At 40.0% G+C, this 18,408-nt stretch overlaps 1 protein-coding gene and 1 long non-coding RNA gene across 8 annotated transcripts in view; one reads left to right on the plus strand and one right to left on the minus strand.

Moving 5' to 3' along the window:
- Positions 1 to 18,408, minus strand: part of DMXL1 (Dmx like 1) — a 71,640-nt gene that overhangs the window by 2,869 nt on the left and 50,363 nt on the right. For 2 of the 6 annotated variants that reach the window (XM_083464363.1, XM_083464361.1), the window contains 15 exons: positions 17,636 to 17,769; positions 17,045 to 17,130; positions 14,777 to 14,978; positions 13,124 to 13,241; positions 12,575 to 12,637; positions 11,607 to 11,693; positions 10,761 to 10,882; positions 9,119 to 9,260; positions 3,512 to 3,562; positions 3,185 to 3,245; positions 2,818 to 2,945; positions 2,271 to 2,363; positions 1,517 to 1,608; positions 858 to 910; positions 120 to 337 (listed from right to left, as the gene is read on the minus strand). In XM_083464363.1, the coding sequence (XP_083320489.1) occupies positions 120 to 337; positions 858 to 910; positions 1,517 to 1,608; positions 2,271 to 2,363; positions 2,818 to 2,945; positions 3,185 to 3,245; positions 3,512 to 3,562; positions 9,119 to 9,260; positions 10,761 to 10,882; positions 11,607 to 11,693; positions 12,575 to 12,637; positions 13,124 to 13,241; positions 14,777 to 14,978; positions 17,045 to 17,130; positions 17,636 to 17,769 (1,650 nt within the window). Of the gene's footprint in view, positions 1 to 119; positions 338 to 857; positions 911 to 1,516; positions 1,609 to 2,270; positions 2,364 to 2,817; positions 2,946 to 3,184; positions 3,246 to 3,511; positions 3,563 to 7,098; positions 7,565 to 8,148; positions 9,261 to 10,760; positions 10,883 to 11,606; positions 11,694 to 12,574; positions 12,638 to 13,123; positions 13,242 to 14,776; positions 14,979 to 17,044; positions 17,131 to 17,635; positions 17,770 to 18,408 lie in introns of those variants that run through there. The other 4 variants (XM_083464364.1, XM_083464362.1, XR_014516807.1 and 1 more) reach the window with 2 other exon arrangements.
- Positions 109 to 4,451, plus strand: LOC310688329. Of its 2 annotated transcripts, XR_014516850.1 has the most exons (4): positions 109 to 249; positions 1,279 to 1,363; positions 1,483 to 1,630; positions 3,978 to 4,451. It is a non-coding gene; the product is annotated as an uncharacterized lncRNA (long non-coding RNA). The 2 variants fall into 2 exon arrangements; XR_014516851.1 differs by lacking the exon at positions 1,483 to 1,630.

The raw sequence follows: 18,408 nt of genomic DNA on the forward strand, positions 1-18,408 counted from the left end.
CAGAGGAGAACAAAACATAAAAGGCCTACTCAATATAATTCTTAGGCAATGCTCTAATGAATGTGTAATAAATTTGTATTTATCAAAGTCTAGCAAAATGGAATTTTACAATGTGTTACCTTTATGTTTCCTTCAGCAGATCCTGTGACAAAATATTCTTCTGTAGGATCCACAGCAATTGCTTTAATTGGGGAATCGTGACTCTGGAAAAATTGTCGTTGTTGCTTTTGCCGAAGATCTATTAAACAGGTATAGCCTTTTCTGCCACCTGATATTAATAGCTGGTGTTTGGGGGCATAGGCTAAGACAGTTGCTCCAGTATCATGACAAGTAAAGGCTAAAATCCAAATCAATAAAATTAAATAATAATGTATTAGTATTTTATTTGCAGTCTTGTATAAAGCTTTGTGTAACCATAATAGCGCACATGAACTGTAATATCAAACCTGGTTTTAAAGTGACAAACTCAAGTCCAAAGAAACTAAAATGTTACTGATTCTCCTGTTGGCTCTCATGCACATGGTTCAGAGATTTCTCCTCCCTAAGCAAATGACTACGAGGAACCACTTAAATCAAGAAATTTGCCCTCTATTAATAATGCACGTATTCAACAAGATGTTGCCAATAATCTCTAGCACAAGTTCCAATAATCTATTGGTCAGTTGATTGCATGTAAAATGAAGAGTGATTTGTGAGGATAAGACTAAACAAGGAACAAGAATGTAAATCTAGACCACAGTATTTGTTTTCCAGAAGCTTGATAAAGAATGTGGCAAACTTTATGGGAAACATAACAATTATCTACCCACATATAAATCTGTAGTTTTAAATTGTTTGTATACATGCGTTAAACTTACCATGCACTAAGCTACTAGAATGTGCAACCAGAGTATCCCACAGACAAATATTTCTAAAAAAGAGAAAGATGTAAAATAATCAAATAAACTTTTCTGAATTGCACTTGCTGGTGCCCTCCCTTTTTATACACATCAAATAGTGTTTGTGTGTATACAGTGTGTCTACTATAACAGGATAACACTTCCTGCATTGGATAAAATGGACTGCCTATCTGCAGCCCCTGACACATTGCCTCTAGGGAATGACGCTATTGCAATAATAATTAAGTTCTACTCCGAGTAGACCCACTGAAATTCATAGCTATAATTTTGATGCATTAATTTTAATGGGTCTGCTGCGTTTGGTGGTTTTATGCTTGTAGAAATCATTTGTGCAAGGCAGGATAATTCATTTTTGCCAATTCTCTCCTACCTACTGTAGTTTCCTGTGCACTCCGAAAAGCTGGTCTCAAGGACTGGAGGGCCCTCCTAAGTAGTGTGAAATATGGGGTCAAGGACTGCAGAGGGTTGGTGGAACTGGTGAAATTCAGGTGTCCCACTTTGTGCGAGCGGAAGCACTTTCCCCTACTGCAAGCTGCCACTGGCACAACCCAACATAAAAAGTACTTTCTTCATTTGCACTCAGTTTACCACTGTGATCTTGGAAGAAGTTTCAGTACCTGTTGTCAGTGGACTGCCCAGCTGTGGCTATCAAAGATGAAGAGCTGATGAAAACGAAGTCACTGGCTGTTTTGTTATGGCACTGCCATGTCTGGAAATTGTAACGCGCATTAGTAATTAAAGGTTGGAAATAAAATTAATATATAATTTGGTCTTATAAACAGTAACATGTATGAGATTGTCTAAGGGCTTTCCATAGTCATAGTAACAACTTGAATTTGGCCCAGTAACAAATCCTTAGCCAGTATGGCAGGAGTGTTAAATGCTGATAAGATCTCACATCTGTCAGCAACCATGCAGCAGGCAGCCTTCTGCCCTAACTGCAGTTTCTGGGGAAAGTGCAAGGGAACTGTAACATTCATAGTGCATTGCATTAATCCCATCTTGAAGTCCCAATGCCACAACTATTATGGTCAAGCTCTCCCAGTCCAGGAATAGTCACATTTATCATACCAGCCAAAGCTGGTAAGGTGTTTTTTGTTTCGTTTTGCTTTTACTTCTTTTCATTGAACAGAAGGTCCCTAAAACCATATCATAACATACTTTTAGAAAGTCCCCATTTCAGAAGTGGTTTGCCACTTGGCTTGTGGGTTTTTGTTAGAGAAGAAGAAGGAGCACAAAACCTGCAATTTTTCAACCAAGTATATTTAACAATAGATGTCTAATGTCTTACAACAATTAAAATACAGCTTTTCAATGTCATGGTGCTATCTAACAAAGGCAAGTTGGGGGATGACGACTTTTTAGACTCACCAAATATGGTTTGGGTGTGCTTCCATTAAGTAGAGACGTTTTCCAGTTTGTTTGATACAGACTTATAAACCCATCACCATCAACGATCCCAAACTGGGGGGAGAAACAACATTAAGAATATAAACATATATGCAGTTCCAACATATATTGTTTGTGTTTGTGTGCTTATATATTGCCCATACATTTAAACTTATTGTATCCTAAACATTTAAACCCGTGGTTCCCAATGTGGGGCATCCCCCCACAGGGGGACCATTTGATTTTTAAGGGGGGCAATTTGAGAATGAGTTATTAACAGTGAATGGCCTTTTAGGCTTCCTCCACATGAATAGGCGTTCACTTTTTGAATAATAAGAATTATATGTCACGGGGGGAGGGGTGGATCAGGATTTTAGAGATTATTAGGTGGGACAGGATCCAAAAAAGGTTGGGAACTACTGATTTAAACTTATTGTATCCTAAGCTACTGGAAGGAGCAACCAGAACATTTCATAGAAACACATTTCTTTTTTAAAAAAATCTCAATGAGATGCAAAAGGGACGCTACCTTATTGCCTTGATAATTGAATCTCATCCGTGTAATCCTGGAGTTGCCACCAGACCGGAAACATGTAATTTGCTGAGAATGGCCCCACTCAAACATTCTCACACTGCCATCCTGAGCACCTGTCAAATCTGGAATAAAAAATAATCCAAAAACACTTCTTTAAAACTAATGTATAGTTAAAATGGCCAAAAATAGATTCAATCTGAATTAAGAATTACAACCGCCTACAAGTATGCTGTTTTTTCTCCATCTTTTTAAACAAGGGGCACTTTTCCTTTCTGGATATTTTCAAACATTTTCCCCATACACTGCATAATAAATTGGGACTATTGCAAACATCAAAATGGCCTAGAAATATTAAACTTACAGTAAGGTAGTGTTGGGTGGGAAGCCATTCTTCGTACATTATTGATAGCCTTCTTGATCATCTGTTAGATGTGCAAAAATAAATAGGTAAGCTGCAAAATTGATCAGAAGCCTTTAAAAGTAATTAGTGATGTAAAATGCAGACACTACCAAGTTTGTTTACCTTCATGAATTTGGGGCTGAAATATGGATGGAAGTCAATGAAAGCTACATAATTCCCTCAGCATTAGTGCACACTGATATCAACAGAACATAACCCCTGAGTGTGGGAGCTTTCGTTCCACAGGACTAAGGGTCCCAATAGAGACACTCTAGGCTGCATTCTTACCTCTTTTCTTGCCAATTCCTTTCTGATTCCATTAAAATTATTGGAATATTCCTGTATATTGTAAGGTAAGTAAGACAGAGGTAGAAGCAGAAGCATGTAAGAGAGAGGCAAACAAACTTTTACAGAAGTTAACTAGGAATGAAGAACATTATGTTTTGCATTTAATCGATCACAGAAAATTTAGTTGTGACTTATTTGCATTGACTGGAAAATTATGTATCTAAGTAGCCTTTGGTTAAAGAGCATGTATTACAGTAGGTAGTAAGGATTTGACACAGCTATGTGGCACATTCATAAAGCTTAATTTTTAAGGAGTCTCCTAAATACTCCTGCAGCTTCTCCTTTCACACTTCATTTGTCTCCCCTGCCCTTTTACATATGCTTCTTCCTCCATTTCTTATCCCCACCTTCTCTACTCCAAGTTTATTTTTTAATATTAACCTTTTATCTCTTTATTTCCCGTCAGTACCCACTTTGGCTATTTGCCCCTCAGAAGAGGGAGAAGCATTCTGATTTGGTAAGTGATTAGCAGGGAGGATGGGAGAACTGGAGTGTGGGTGTGGGATTTGGAAGGGCCAGAAGATGCAGTAGCAGCAAGCCCCAAATGTTTCCTTCTCCCTCAGTTCATCCATTCCCTCTTCCTCCTTTTTTCATATTTGGCTGGGCACTCTGCCCTCCTCTCCTCTCTCTCTCTCTCTCTCTCTCTCTCTCTGTGTGTGTGTGTCTGTCTGTCTGTCTTTTGCTCCTTTCCAACTTTGCATGGTACATCTCACTCTCCAACCCCCTTCTTGCTTCTCTGTGTGTTTATGCACTCACAGTGCATGTGAGCAGCTACTGGGAACGGAGTCAGTCCCACGAAAAGGCTATGAAGCCCACAGGTGGTCCCTTGCCCACAGTTTGAGAAAAAATGTAGAGCAAAAACAGAGTTTAAATTACGTCAAAAAGGACTTCCGGGTTGACGCGATCTGGAAATGGCGGATTCCCTCCGAGCTGCGGAGGTAATCGGCTCTACCGAGGATGGGTCTTTGCCGCGCCGGCGACGCGGGGACCCTTAAAAACCGCAGGCGCGGAAGCCTGCGGACTGAAGACTCGGCGGGTGCCTTAAGCGCCCCCCCCCCGATTCGCAAAGAGCCTTTTTAAAGGCTGCGGAGGGGATACGGGGGTGGCGTGGCACTGAGAGTCGATCGCTACCTTGGTAGAGCGAAGCCGCGAGCCATGACCAGAGAGCGCTGACTTCCTTCCTTGAAAATTTGGACTGAAAGAATCACCCGTGAGTAAGACGGATTGGGACTTTAAAAAAATTACCTTAAATTGGAGACGACCGGGGGGTGTGCTAAAAGGAAGTCCGCACCCCCCCCTTGCAGACGATCTAAGCAACGACACAAGAGCTAAGCTGGAGAGCCTACCCTTGGCGGGGTGAGTGAAAAAGGACATTAACTTCCAAGATTTAACTAAAGGAAATTTTGGGCTGGAGAGCGGAGTTTTGGAAACCCTCCTTTTGTTTTAAACAACCCCCCCTCCCGGGCTCGGGAACGTCCTGCCTTTGTGCCTGTGTAAGAGCTGCGGAGTTTGACAGCTGTCAAAGCTGCCAAACGGGCGGTTTAAAGTGAGAAATTGTTATTTAAGATCCCTCTGGACTAAGACGAGTTTTTATTGAGCTAAAACTGTTGGAAACAAAGTAATAATAATCAGTTAAAGGATTGTTGGTGAAAAGGCAAATAAGTAACCAGATTCCCCCTAGGGGGAATTCTGTGAAACTACAATGGATACAATGGCTGTGGAAGGAAAGTTACTAGTGGAAATCGAAAGGATGTTTCAACTGGTGGGAATCTTACAAGAGCAGAGCTTGGCCATGAATAAACAACTTGAGACTATGACCTTGGGAACAGGCAACTCTGCTCTTTGTATTGAGGACCTCAATGAGAAAGAATCCACAGCTGATTGGGAAACAATATCTACAGAGCTGGAAGAGATTAAACAACAAGAAAAAGAAGAAGTAATCCTGGGAAGCAACAACCAAAAGTTGACATCTGCGGAATACAAGCAAGGAGACGCTGGGAACATATCTACCACAAGTCTGCGAAAGACACAGAAGAAGAAGGAGGAGGTCCCAAGACAAAATGGAATACAGGAATTTAAAATAAAGAAATATGATTGGGGCCTCCGTTTGGACTTAGACTTTGAAGGGATAGACTTTGTGGAAATTCCTCATCAGTTACTTTTGAATCTTCTTGTGGGAAGAGGATACACTTTGATGGTGAAAGAACTTTTCCCAGACTCGACGATTGACATAAAGGACTACCAACAGGACAGGCGAAGAGGGACTGAAAGAGATTTGAAAGCCTCGGACGTGAGGAACCCAGGCTGAGAATCTCAAATTTGGATTTTTATTGGGAAGGGACAAAAACCGGGGATGGGAGGGAGGGAAGAAGAGACTCTTATAAACTCTTAAGACTTCTAGGTTTGGTTAAGATGACTCTTAATTAAGATAAAATGAAAATCGATGGAAGAGAACTTAAGTCCAACTTATGAAAATCAATTTTTATTATAAAAAAGGTAATAAGATGAATAAGATTGTTAAGAGGAGAAACACCAACTTGCTGATATAATCTTGAAACTGGGATGTACGAGGGGAGGTGGGGGGAAGTCAAGGAACAAGGTTATGAAACGGGGATTTGCTGATTTTATTCATGTTTTTGTCTTTTGTTTTTTCTTTGTGTATGTTTTGTCTTTATAAAAGCAGAAAACCAAATAAAAATTTTATAAAAAATAAATAAATAAATTACGTCAAAAAGGCAGGCACATTAAGGAAAGTGTTTCATCCGCCAATGTCATTTGAACGAGGCATTCTTCCATGGCTAGCAGTGCCCATTTCTAGGTAAAAGGTTAGGTAAAACAAAAGATGTACACATCCAGCTTTGCTGAATACCGCACACTTGCTTTGGTCTTCCTAGTGTAACAGCTGAAGGGAGTACTCAAAATTCCTTCTACGTGGATGTGTAAGTGGCGCCAATACAATAGCATGGGCAATTTGCCCAAGTTCTCCCTTTGGATGTTACATAAAAACCATAAATTTGAAGTGAGAATTCAACCTTGCAGCAAAAGAAGATATATGGTAATTACAATGCATAGGATCACAGACTTGCTACTGTCTCAGCAATTACTATCTTCCTACAGTATCACTGGGCTCAGCTACACATGCCTTGGAGATTATTTGAGATCTTAGTGTAATCCATTTTACTTTTGCTTTATTTTCTCTACTTTTTGCAAAGGCAAAAATGACAGAACATGGATACAAAAATAAAAACCAAGGATACATATAGAACCCTTTCAAGCAGTTGTTTTAAGTAACTAGTTCCAATATTTTATAAACTGAAGCTAATCCCTGCTAATTGTATCAAGTTTTATCTTTTTTGCTTTGTGCTTGGCAATTTTAACTCACATAACTGCAGATAAACCTGCCATTTTTCCTCCATCAGGAAATAAAGGGCATGAATGAGATTTGTAAAATATATCCAGTGTCCAACGTCTTCTGGGCCAATATACACATAATGGCTCATGCATGTCTCTTTAAAAGAATCATCAGCTAAAGAGTGTAATAACGATACAAATACAAAAATTTAAAATACAAAAACAAGTGAGCTTTCCTAATGTAATAGCAGCTTGCACAGCCTCAGATTCCTACTAGCAGAGCTGATGTGAGAACTCAGAACTGGTGAGGATTTAAAACGTTGGGGAGTAAAAGTAGAGAGATGTTTTCAGAAGTGTTCTCTCCTGAGGAAAGTGTCAGAACAGTTGGACCAGAACTAAAACTTCAGAATCGCTTTAGAGACAGCATGGAAAGGTAACCAAAGCTAAGGAAGAAGAGGTCCTAAGAGGTTGGGGAATCCAAGGGGATGTTGATGGAGTCAACAGTGGACTGAGTTACATTGGACCAAGTGAAACACAGATGGAGAAAGAATCCTGAAGAAAATGCAAACAGAAAATGCACAACTGAGGGCTCTAAGTGACTCTGAGTTTCAGCACTCCCACCCCACAGTAAGGGCCCGGACTCTGCCCTGGCAGGGGCCTTAGCCCCTCGCTGGGGGCACGTGCTAGGCAAGAGAACAAGCTGCAGCTTAAGAAAGGTAATTCGCACTCAGGCCACACAAACAAATCAAGCACCAGGAGTAGGGGGGAAATAGAAGGTTAAATGTAGGTTTTTCACACGGAAAAAAGGACACAGCAAGGCAAACCTGGATGCCTGGGTTTTTTAAAGTTAAAAGGCAAGCCAGGAACCAGGCAGCCTCCACACACACAGACCCCGCCCCCGACTCCAAATCTCGTGGCTCTTCCCTGTGATAACTGAGAGGTATTTGGTGAAAAGTAAAGGGGGAATTAAAGGTGGAGAGTAAGGGGGGGGGAAGTAATGTAAAGGTACAACTTGAAGTTAAAGGGGGTAAAGTAAAGATAAAGGTAAAAGCAAAGGGAGAATTAAAGGGCAAGACTTCCCTTTCTCAGAAGTCCTCTTCCAAGTTAGCTCCACGTGGCTGCTTCTCGCTGCGGGACGACGAGGACTGAGGGGGAGGAGAAGGTAAGGAGGGGCAGGGGCTAAGGCCCCTGCCAGGGTGGAGTCCGGGCCCTCGATCCACAACCACTCCCCTCTCTTGCAGGGAGGAGAGTCTTTGTAAGGGTTACAATTAGATGATGCATGCAAAGCATTTTGAAAGCTCTAAAAGGTACTATATCAATACTGTTTTGTAATGAATTATTCTGCTTAAGGGAAACTGGGCTAGGCAGTAAATAAAACTAGCTGGGAATAACAGTGGCTGTAGTAACAAAAGGGACAGTTTTACAAGGCACAACTTTTCTATCATTGTAACACCATGATGGGAAGATCCACAGCTAGTAAATTCTACCAAGTACAAAGGTCATATTAAGAGCCAGACATGAAAATCAGTGAAACTCAAACAACAAAAAAGGAGAGCTCAATGATGTGTAAAATTAGAAATAAATGGCCAAGGAAGGAAGGCAAGGAAGTAAACCCTAGGCTGAACTCGGATTTCTCTCGATGTTTATCCTTTGCACAACATAATAAACTTCTGAATACTGCGCATCAGCACCAGGCTCTGCCTTTGCCTCGCTTCTCCATCTCTGCCCTTTGAAAGGAACCGATGGCAAAAGAGGCAAGCTGAGGAAACTTAGTGTTAGCATGGTACCTTTTGGAATGTTCAAAATGCTTCATGAATTTGTGTCACATTTTCAACCACCATATATGGACAGATTAGTTTTATAATTTCCATGCTACAATTAGGGATTGAGAATTCAACCAGCAACTTCTTAACTGATATATCATGTTCTTAGACAATGCACTATTACTAAACTTTGCTTTTGTTTCCAATAGCATTTGGATTTTCTGCACGGAAGAAAAATGTTAAATGTCTGGATTCAACACAGTAACAGAAGTGCTGAGAGTTTCTTAAGTAATTACTAATGTTTTAATCTTTAATAGCATTAGAAGTGTATATATTCTGAATATGATTTATAATACCTAATAAAACTTAAATATTCAATATTAAGTGTGTAATAGTGTGTAATTCAAGGATTATTCTACTGCATGTGACTCACCACAGCAGCACCTCTGCCAGTCTGAGTACTACCAAGCCAAGGCATGTTGATTGGAGTGCCAGGATTGCTGTGAGTATAAGGAGTAGTTCCCTGAATGTTTCCCAAGTCATCACGAGCGTGGATAACCAAGAAATCATCAGCTCTATAAAAGAAAATGTTCTTAATGAGAATTTTATGTTGCAAAAAACGGCAGTTGTTCAGCCAATCTGCATCTACAAATTATAATGCAACATCTCTAATTTGGGCTACCGTAAAATGGTAAGAAGGGTCTGTGTCAGGCTTCGGGGAATCAGCTTCTTCCCTCCCCCCCCCCCCCCCCGTGGTAGTAGATAAGAAGATCAAACGAAAGGAACGCCTTACTAATTAGTATATTTAATAATCACAGCAAGAGAACAAAGAACACATCTCCTAGAAATGGTAAGGATCACACACCCCTCTGTCCCTATTCACTCCTATGTCTTGTAATCTGGGCTTGTACCCTCTGCACTTTCTGTTCTGAGACTTTCTGAGCTCTTTGTGACCTTGGGGAGGGTGGTGGAGGAATGCTGCCCAGTGACTGTGAATCTGTCAACCCTCTTTCTCCCAGGGTTTCTTCTTCTGCTAGCTGTTACCCATTCATTATTTCCCAGCTTCTGCCTTCTGAACTATGCTCCTCTGCAAACCACTGTTCCAAATCTATACTGTCTTCCCACTCCTGGAAAGATTCAGGAGCAAAGGGAGGGGGTGGCTCCCACCATTTCTCCTCAGTGCAGCCCTCCTCAGCATGGTCCCTGACAGTCTGCTGGGTCTGGCCAATGGTCCATCTGGTCCAGCATCCTGTTAACATAATGCCACCCAGATGCCTGCTTATTGTTATGTACTGAGCTGAATCCTAGAACAATAGGATCCAGAATGCAGCAGTCTGATTGGTCCGCAGGAGCCACCCAATCCAGCTTCAGGTAGAAGTGAATCAGCGACCTGATTGGCCTTCAGGAGCAGCCAATCAGGCTTCTGGAGGAGGTGAATCCACAACCTGATTAGCCTACAGGAGCAGCCCAGAATTAGCCAATCACGCAGGGCCCATTGTGTAAATAATGTATATATAGCTAGACGTTTTGGGGAAAGTTTCATTCACTGCTACTATAGCTGAATAAAGAGCATGAAATCCACACTCGACTCCAAGTATATTTCACTTATACTTGGCTCTGTGAATTTAGAACTAAGGTGACCATATAACCACTTCAGTGTCTGGGTCAAAGCAGGCCAGTCTTTTGAGACATCAGGACAGCTAAGCCAACAGCTGCCAAGGGGGAAAAATGATTGCTTCTGTCAACACAGGTGGACTGTAAAACCACAGCAAATAAGGGTAGCAGAAAGGCAGTGCTAACACTGGGGAAAAGGTGGTCTGGGAACTGCAGCAAACAGAGAGGGGGAAAGCCCAAGGTTGGAGAGATAAAGAAAATCAGGAAGGAGATCCCATAACACTCTTAGATAAATGTTTTAATAACTTTTAAAAAACTAGTTGGATTAAGAAATTAACAGTATCATTATCATGTATTATTATTCATTTCATTTCTATACTGCTTTATATTTTTAAGAAAAAAATAAATTCATGTACAGAAGCCAATGTTAGGAGATATAGCCAACAAATGAAAAAATATACCCTTTAGCTTCCACTTCTACATCTTCATCAACCCAAGTGTAGATCTGTGTAGCAAGAATTCCAGAAACATCTAGTTCTTGAACATCATGACTTGAAGCTATTGCAATACAATTCCTGTTGGCCTACAATATACAAGTGTAAGGGGAAAATAATAAGCTCAGGACACCACCGGTTAACAATACCTTTAATTCTACTATTACCTGTTCACCACTGAATACAAAAGCCCCATGGAAGCGTGAAGTTATGAGTGTGACAGGGTGTTTAAATGAATCCGCATTGGCAGAGTTCCACATAGCTTCATATCATTTGGGTCCCCAACCACACCAATCAGCTACTCTTCTTTGGGTGGAAAGTGCAGAAGGTTAAAAATATAATATCCATGCTGCAGTCAGGTTTATCTGGTTCAGCAAGCTTGTTTCCAAAATTGACCAGCCAGATGCCCCAGGAAAACCATTATCAGGGTATGATTGAAATAGCTATCTGCTATCAGTTTTTCAGTCAGTATTATCGCATTTCAAAGGTTCAACTGAATGAAAAGCTGCCCATATATATGACTTTTCATTTATGTTGTACCCACTCAGTTCCATTGCAACCATCTATTTATGTTGGTAGTAGACCAAAGTTTCTAGAAGAGCAGAATTACTGCAACAGAGATCACTGTGCCTTTTGTGCATGCAGAACACAACATAATATTGACTGTAGGAGAAATAAAAATGGTGTTATTACCTCTAGCTAAGGTCTGACTATTTTCTTTAAATATTACAATAGCTCTTCCTTCTTGTGAGCCTAAACTACAACATTCCAAAATATTCATTTTGTTTTAAAGCACCCCATTTGTGTGCATACCTTGTTGACAGCAAAAGCAGTGATAATGTCAGACTCTTTATGGATAATTCTAGCTTTACTTCCAGGGTATCCCATATCAGTCTCTATCTGTATATAAAAGGGAAACAAAGAGAGAGGCGGGTCACACACATACCCTTTTTTAATCAGTAAGATTTCTATCTTTCTAGCTCATGCTGAAATATAAAAGCTACATATTAACCAGGAAGAGTTCTGTGCTACTTGAAAGCATGTTACTTTTAATTAGTTCTAGATAGTCCAGTAAAAAAAGGTAAATTGTTATAAAAAATTAAAACACATTTTAAAAGGTGTAACAACTTTGCATTCTATCTACTTTATAATCATTTATTGTCCCATCACTGTTATATTTAGTGCATAACCAGAAAACTAGAGAAAGAAAAGTAATTTCACATAAAGATGAACCATGTCTACCTATGAAATATTTAAAATTGACTCGGTATCTACCATTTAATAGTTCAGAATCAGTCACAAATAATGTGAAATTTGTCAAGAGCAGCAATAATCACATGAACAATTCTACAAGTCAGAAGGTTATAGAGTGAAATCTTCTGTTTTTGTATGTTAGGCCTCTGTTACCAAGCTCAGAAATACCAGTATACACATTACTTATGCACTTGTCTGACACATAGAAGTATCTATGAAGGTTTTACAGGTTGCTGGTTGTAGCCTTTAAACATAATTACAATTAAAGTCTGCACAGTTTATCAAATACAAATAAAATTAATCTGCAAGACCTGACACAGTTGACTCGGGGGGGGGGGGATCACATACAAAGGAGACCAGACGATTGCTGGTATTAGTCCACTCTGTATCTTCCCAATCAATACCAATGAACCACATAATGTGTTACACAGTTAAAACACACACACACACACACACACACACACACACACATTTTGAATGTAGGCTATAGTTTTCCCATATCACCATTTATTTTATTTCACATATACCTTATTGATTCCAGGCTCCTCCACTGAAGTACTTTTGATATGTTCGTTTTGGTCTTCTATTGACTACACCAGAAAAGAATAAATCACATGACAAAAGACAAGATGAGACTAACATGCAACATAAGACAAGGTAGTTTTATGAATATGCAACAACATTTAACTTAGTGGAACAAAATCGTGGAATGCTGCAATAAACTTCTTTGAAGTACATTCTCAGAAGTACATCAGAAAGAGTTCTATACCTTAGATACTAAGGTGAAGACTTAACTCTCAGCTCACAAAGGGAAATTGGACACACTATAATAAATGTATTTATACCAGACAAATAATACTTCCATTATATTGTTCTCCAGCCAGTGAACTTTACTGCTTACACATTAAGCATATGCAACCTTTGTATTTGAGGAATGTGGTGCCTTGGAAACTAGAACAAGCTTGGATGGGGGTTGGGGGGGAGACCCTGTGAGTTCAAAAATTTGAGGAACGCTGGCTTAAGAAAAGCCAAGTTAATGTTATTAAATTTCTGTATAAAAACATACAATAACATACCTCATTCAAGCACCTTTTCTTTGAAAATATGTTTCTGATAAAGGTTTCCTGGACCATTTCTTGTTTAACGAGGTATTGCCAAAGTCTCTTCACAGATAGTGCATTATTACTTTTAGACCTAAAAATGAAGAGAAACATGTTTTTAAGCATGCTGCAGTTTCAGAAGCTTTTTCTGTAAGCCCAGTTTAGTCCCACTACCCTTGTAAATCTGGCAGAGGAGAATCCAGATTTGCTCATTGCTCAAATCAACGCCAGGCAGGACGCAGGTGACCGCCAAAGAGAATCATTTTTTGCCAGCATGAAATTAATAATTATGTTAACCTATTCACATGGAGCCAAATAACTAATCCCTCAAGTTTGTTTTGTTTCAAGGAAGCTAGGTTTTAAATCAAGATGACCCAGTCCGAGCAAGGAGTGCAGATGTCATCTGGAAAAGCAGCAGAGCGTCTTAGCAAATTTTGATGAAGCACAACCAAAGGTAACAGAAAGAAGAAGAAAACGATAAGTAATAGTGTAAAAGATAAAATAAAAGAGAAGAAACTGGATAAATAAAAATAAGGTGGGTGAAGAAGCTCTCTTATTTCCATAAAAGTCCTTATGTTTCCTTGCACATTAAGGTAAGACTTCCTTCAGAAAACAGCAAAAGGTATATCATTTGATTTACTTACTTGTTTGTATTTGTAGTGTTCGGTTGTGGAGGACTGATGGAAAGCCACAACACTATATAACTTAAAGCAGCAGAGGGGGTCAGAGCAAAAGTCAGGGTTGTCACCAGCTACAGCCCACCCCAACTCCATGTTTATCTGCATGATTCATGTTTGCTTTGCCTTTCCACTTTTAAATATACAGTTTTAAGTGTACATTAAAATACAATCTACACACGCACACACACAAAATTAGTGAATTATCCTTAAGTACTATCTGAAACTTCCTTTGAGGTAAAGACTCTCCTCCCTGGAAGAGAGGGGAGTGGTTGTGGGCGGGAGACCGAGCTCCGCCCCTGGTAGGGGGCATTAGCCCCCTCCCCTCCTACCTGGCTGGCGCCCACGTCCACCGGAGGTGGCCAACCAGGTGCCTCCGGGGGGCGTGTGTAGCAGCTTAATGCTGTGGTGCCAGCTCCGCCTCCTCCTCATTCGTCGTCGTCCCTATTGGTGGGTAGGTTAGGCATTGGATTCATGTGTTGTGCTGTGTCAAGGGCTAGGTGTGGCCATCACCTATGCTATCTACCGTGGGTTATTCCATTAAAGGAATCTGGCGGTCGTGTATTCTGTCTGATGCCTGTTTAGCGGGAGGCCATGGCACGACCCTCGGTGACATCAGGGGGTGAGCCTATAGTTGGATGAGCATCAACAGGCTCCACCCACTGTTGAATAAACCCACCTCCTATAGTCATCCAATGCCTAAGCCAATACCTTTTCACTGCTGTAATCAATAAAGTTGTGGCCTTTTCTTGCCCATTAACCTTATATCACGTGTCCTTGTGTATTTATTTCACATAGCAGTGTCGGGCCCTCGATCCACAACACATCCACGCTATGCTGAGGTACGCTTACAACACTAATTAGAACGTATTGCCAATATGGAAACATGAATGACAACGGGTTTAAAGAGCATGAAAAGTACAAAAGCGACAGAGCCACTGAGCACACTTACTTGAAGGGGGTGTTTGTTGGCTCTAGCAAGGCTTTGTGGCGAAGTAGTGCGGGGCCTGAAGAGGACGCATCTTGAGAAGTATGAACAGAAATGAAGTTTTCTGGTGGGCCACCATGCATCTCAAGTCGTCTAAGAAGAACTTGCTCCCAGCGCTGAAGTATCTTTAGTACTGCATGACACAGTGGGGAACTAACTGGAAGCTCTAAAACAAGAACAGGTTTCCCCTTAACTGCAATATATTAAGGAACTTTACACTCTATTTTCTGCTAAGGTACTGCTGTCACATCAATAGCAGATTTTACTCTATGGATGGAGCCTGCACATTTCCCTGTCAAGATGCACACAAGCGAGGCAACCAGAAATTAAAAACAAAATCAAACGGACACATAAATTTACATGCTAATTTTGGGCATGGGCATTTATATGTGCTAATGAACTGTAGGAGTAGCTATCAAAACAAAGCTGCAGATGGCAAACCGGTTAGGAAATGAGGAATAACAGTTCTTTAGTCCAACCCTAAAATCCTTTATATACGTTGTTCATGTATGTATAAATATTTTTAGGTACATTTGATCCTTTCCTCAAAAGAGCTCAAGATGATATACACACCTTTTTTATCTCTGTAAAATAGATAGTGACTGGCCCAAGGTAAGCTAATAAACTTCATGAATAAATGTACATTTGTATCTTCCCAATCCTAGTCTGGCACCCTCAACTAGTACACCACACCAACACCCTGGTATTAAATGGAGCTTAGTTCCTCAAAATTATCCTTAATATGACTGCATCTGTTAATTATTTTCAAGGTTTAACACAAAGCAGACCCTTTTCACAGTTGCATAGATTCTAGCCTGTTAGCTGGCTGTATGTGCTTTTTATAAAGGCAGTATAAAAATATTACTGCTAGAACATGGCTTGGGATGTAACTTAAATATATGCTCGTTCAACATGAGCTCAGGTTTAGCCACATTTAATATTTTAGCTGGCTGTTGTACTGGAGGATGTAAAAAAAAAAAAAAGCCTCTCTCTTTAAGCAGCTCTATAAAGGGAGGCTTTAGCACCTGCGGCTCATGATGATATTCTTGCAAAACTTTTACCCTTAAAACTCCTCTCACTCAGTCCCTTTTGAATATTCACTCACAAAGTTCAAGAGGGATCATTACAGTGGTGCCCCGCAAGACGAAATTAATTCGTTCCACAATTTTTGTCGTCTAGCGAATTTTTCGTCTTGCGAAGCACGAAATCCCATAGGAATGCATTGAAAATCAATTAATGCGTTCCTATGGTCAAAAAAAGTCCAAACAAAGCCAAATTTGGTACAACAACAGTTTATTAACTGCTCTTTAAAGTCACACATACTGTAAAGAGCAGTTCAAAAATTGAAGGGAAAATAAATTAACTTTATAAACAAAACATGTCTTTGTTTTTAGACAAAGAAAACAAAGTCGCGAGACGTTTTCGTCTTGCGAAGCAAGCCCATAGGGAAATTCGTCTTGCGAGGCAAATCGAAAACGGAAAAACCTTTCGTCTAGCGAGTTTTTTGTCTTGCGAGGCATTCGTCTTGCGAGGTACCACTGTAGTTCAGCATCTGGACATTATATTAGCTTCTCATCCACATATTTCCCTGTTATATTGTCCCTGTTATACCTAATTGCAAATTCAAATGTATGCCTATCGTGTTTTATGACTTCCTTGATATTGTATGTGAGCAGGAACTGGTCTGTAACCGAAATAATAAAATTCATTCATTCGTATTTCAAGAAGGAAAAAGAGAAGGCTAATTTTCTCATTCCTTAAACAACGCCATCCCACAATGCCTTTCAGGAAAACAAGTTTACCTTTTACACCAACTAAAACTCAACTAGACTTGTAACTGCAAGCAAGGACTAAAGAACAGTTGCAGTATTATGATAACAGATAGAATCAGATGTGTATAGATGGAAAATAAGATATGGACATGCATGCATGAATAATAAATATAATGGAACCATGGAGAGGGTAGAGGGAAGTCAAGGGACTGGAGAAATCCCACACTGTGATATTGTATTGATGTTTATTTTATATTGTTTGTTATGAATAAAACCAATTTTTTTAAAAAAAGTAACTGCAAGCAAGGATGTACACATATGTACACATTATTTTTTTCATTATCAACAGTTGTATAAATTTTATGAAATAATAAAAATAAGCACCAGTAAAATGGGTTAATTAAGGAATATGAGGGAATTCTATATAAACAAATCCAAAAACCCACTAAGACAGACTTACCTGAAAGATCATGCCCAGCCATAGGGTAGAAAGTCTTCAAGTTCTGGAGGACAAGCTGAACCATAGCCAACCGCATCAGAGACCAACTAAACAGAATACACAAACAAGTATACACGAGCTGTGAAAAGATAATACTGGTTTCCCTTTCCTTTTTATTATTAACTAAAGGGTGTTCCTCTGATTGCTCCATACACCAACTCCCTTCTCCCTGCCTCAGTTGTCTTCCCCCGAGTTTCCCTCCCCAGGACCACAGAATTTCCCCCACCTGCTTCCATATTCCTCCCCAAGACTACAATGCGTTCTTCCTTCCTCACCTCCCAAACCCGCAAAGGGTTGCAATATCACTCCACGTCCCCCCTCTCTCCCACCCACAATGTAATATCCCCCACCTTCAGTTTTCCCTTCTTTCTCCTCCTCTCTCATTTGGCACAAAAACTGCAAGTTCCAGTTTGTGTACAGAAGCACTTTGGGTGTGTGTAGGAGAGAACATTAGATGGAAAGATTACCTCTTCCCTAGATGCCTCCCATTCCATAGATGAAAACAAATGTAGAAACAGTAAAGGAAAACAAATGAATCAAATCATTTCATACCTATATGAATTTGAATTTGAATGTTCCTGACTCTTTAAGTCTGGTGAGAATTCATCATCACCTTCATCATCGCTGCTTTCCTGACTCTCCTCTGAGTCATATTCAATTCTAGTTTGCGATGATGGAAGAAATGGCTAAAAGGTAAAATGGAAGTCTCAATCGAGGTAAACACAAAACAAAATACACTAGCTTCAAATACTTAGGGAGATCTGCTTATCATTTCAATTTCAGATTACTTTTAGTATGACTTGGCTTGAATAGGGTAAAACCAATAAAGAACTTAGGAAAAATGCCAGGTTCCCTCTTTCATTTATACTTACCTTATACTTACACTTTCATTTTTTCGTCTATAAGACACCCCCATGTATAAGATGCTCCCTATTTTGGGGACTCAGATTTAAGAAAATGGGGGGAGATGTATCCGTGTATGACGCCCCCTAATTTTTGACATTATTTTTAGGGGGGAAACCTAGTCTTATACACAGAAAAATACTGTAATTCATATATTCTGCACACCTTTCCTTTTATTTCTTGGCGCCATTTCCTTTCAGAGTTGCCTCCTATTGTCCTCAAGCTACTTTACTAATTACCTAGCTTTTTACAAATAAGATCAGTCCACAGCTGATGTGCTCGCTTTTCCACCTGCTTAGCCAATAATTTAAGGTTAAGAGATTGCTTTTCAAGCAGGGTTTTTGGAATAATTCAAGTAACGTGTCATATTAAGACACAGTTTTAAACCAGAGTTGGAGAGCCTCCTGCCCATTTGGCCCGCA

The sequence above is a fragment of the Podarcis liolepis genome (assembly GCF_965112155.1).
Source record: "Podarcis liolepis genome assembly, chromosome: 11".
Taxonomy (NCBI): Eukaryota; Metazoa; Chordata; class Lepidosauria; order Squamata; family Lacertidae; genus Podarcis; species Podarcis liolepis.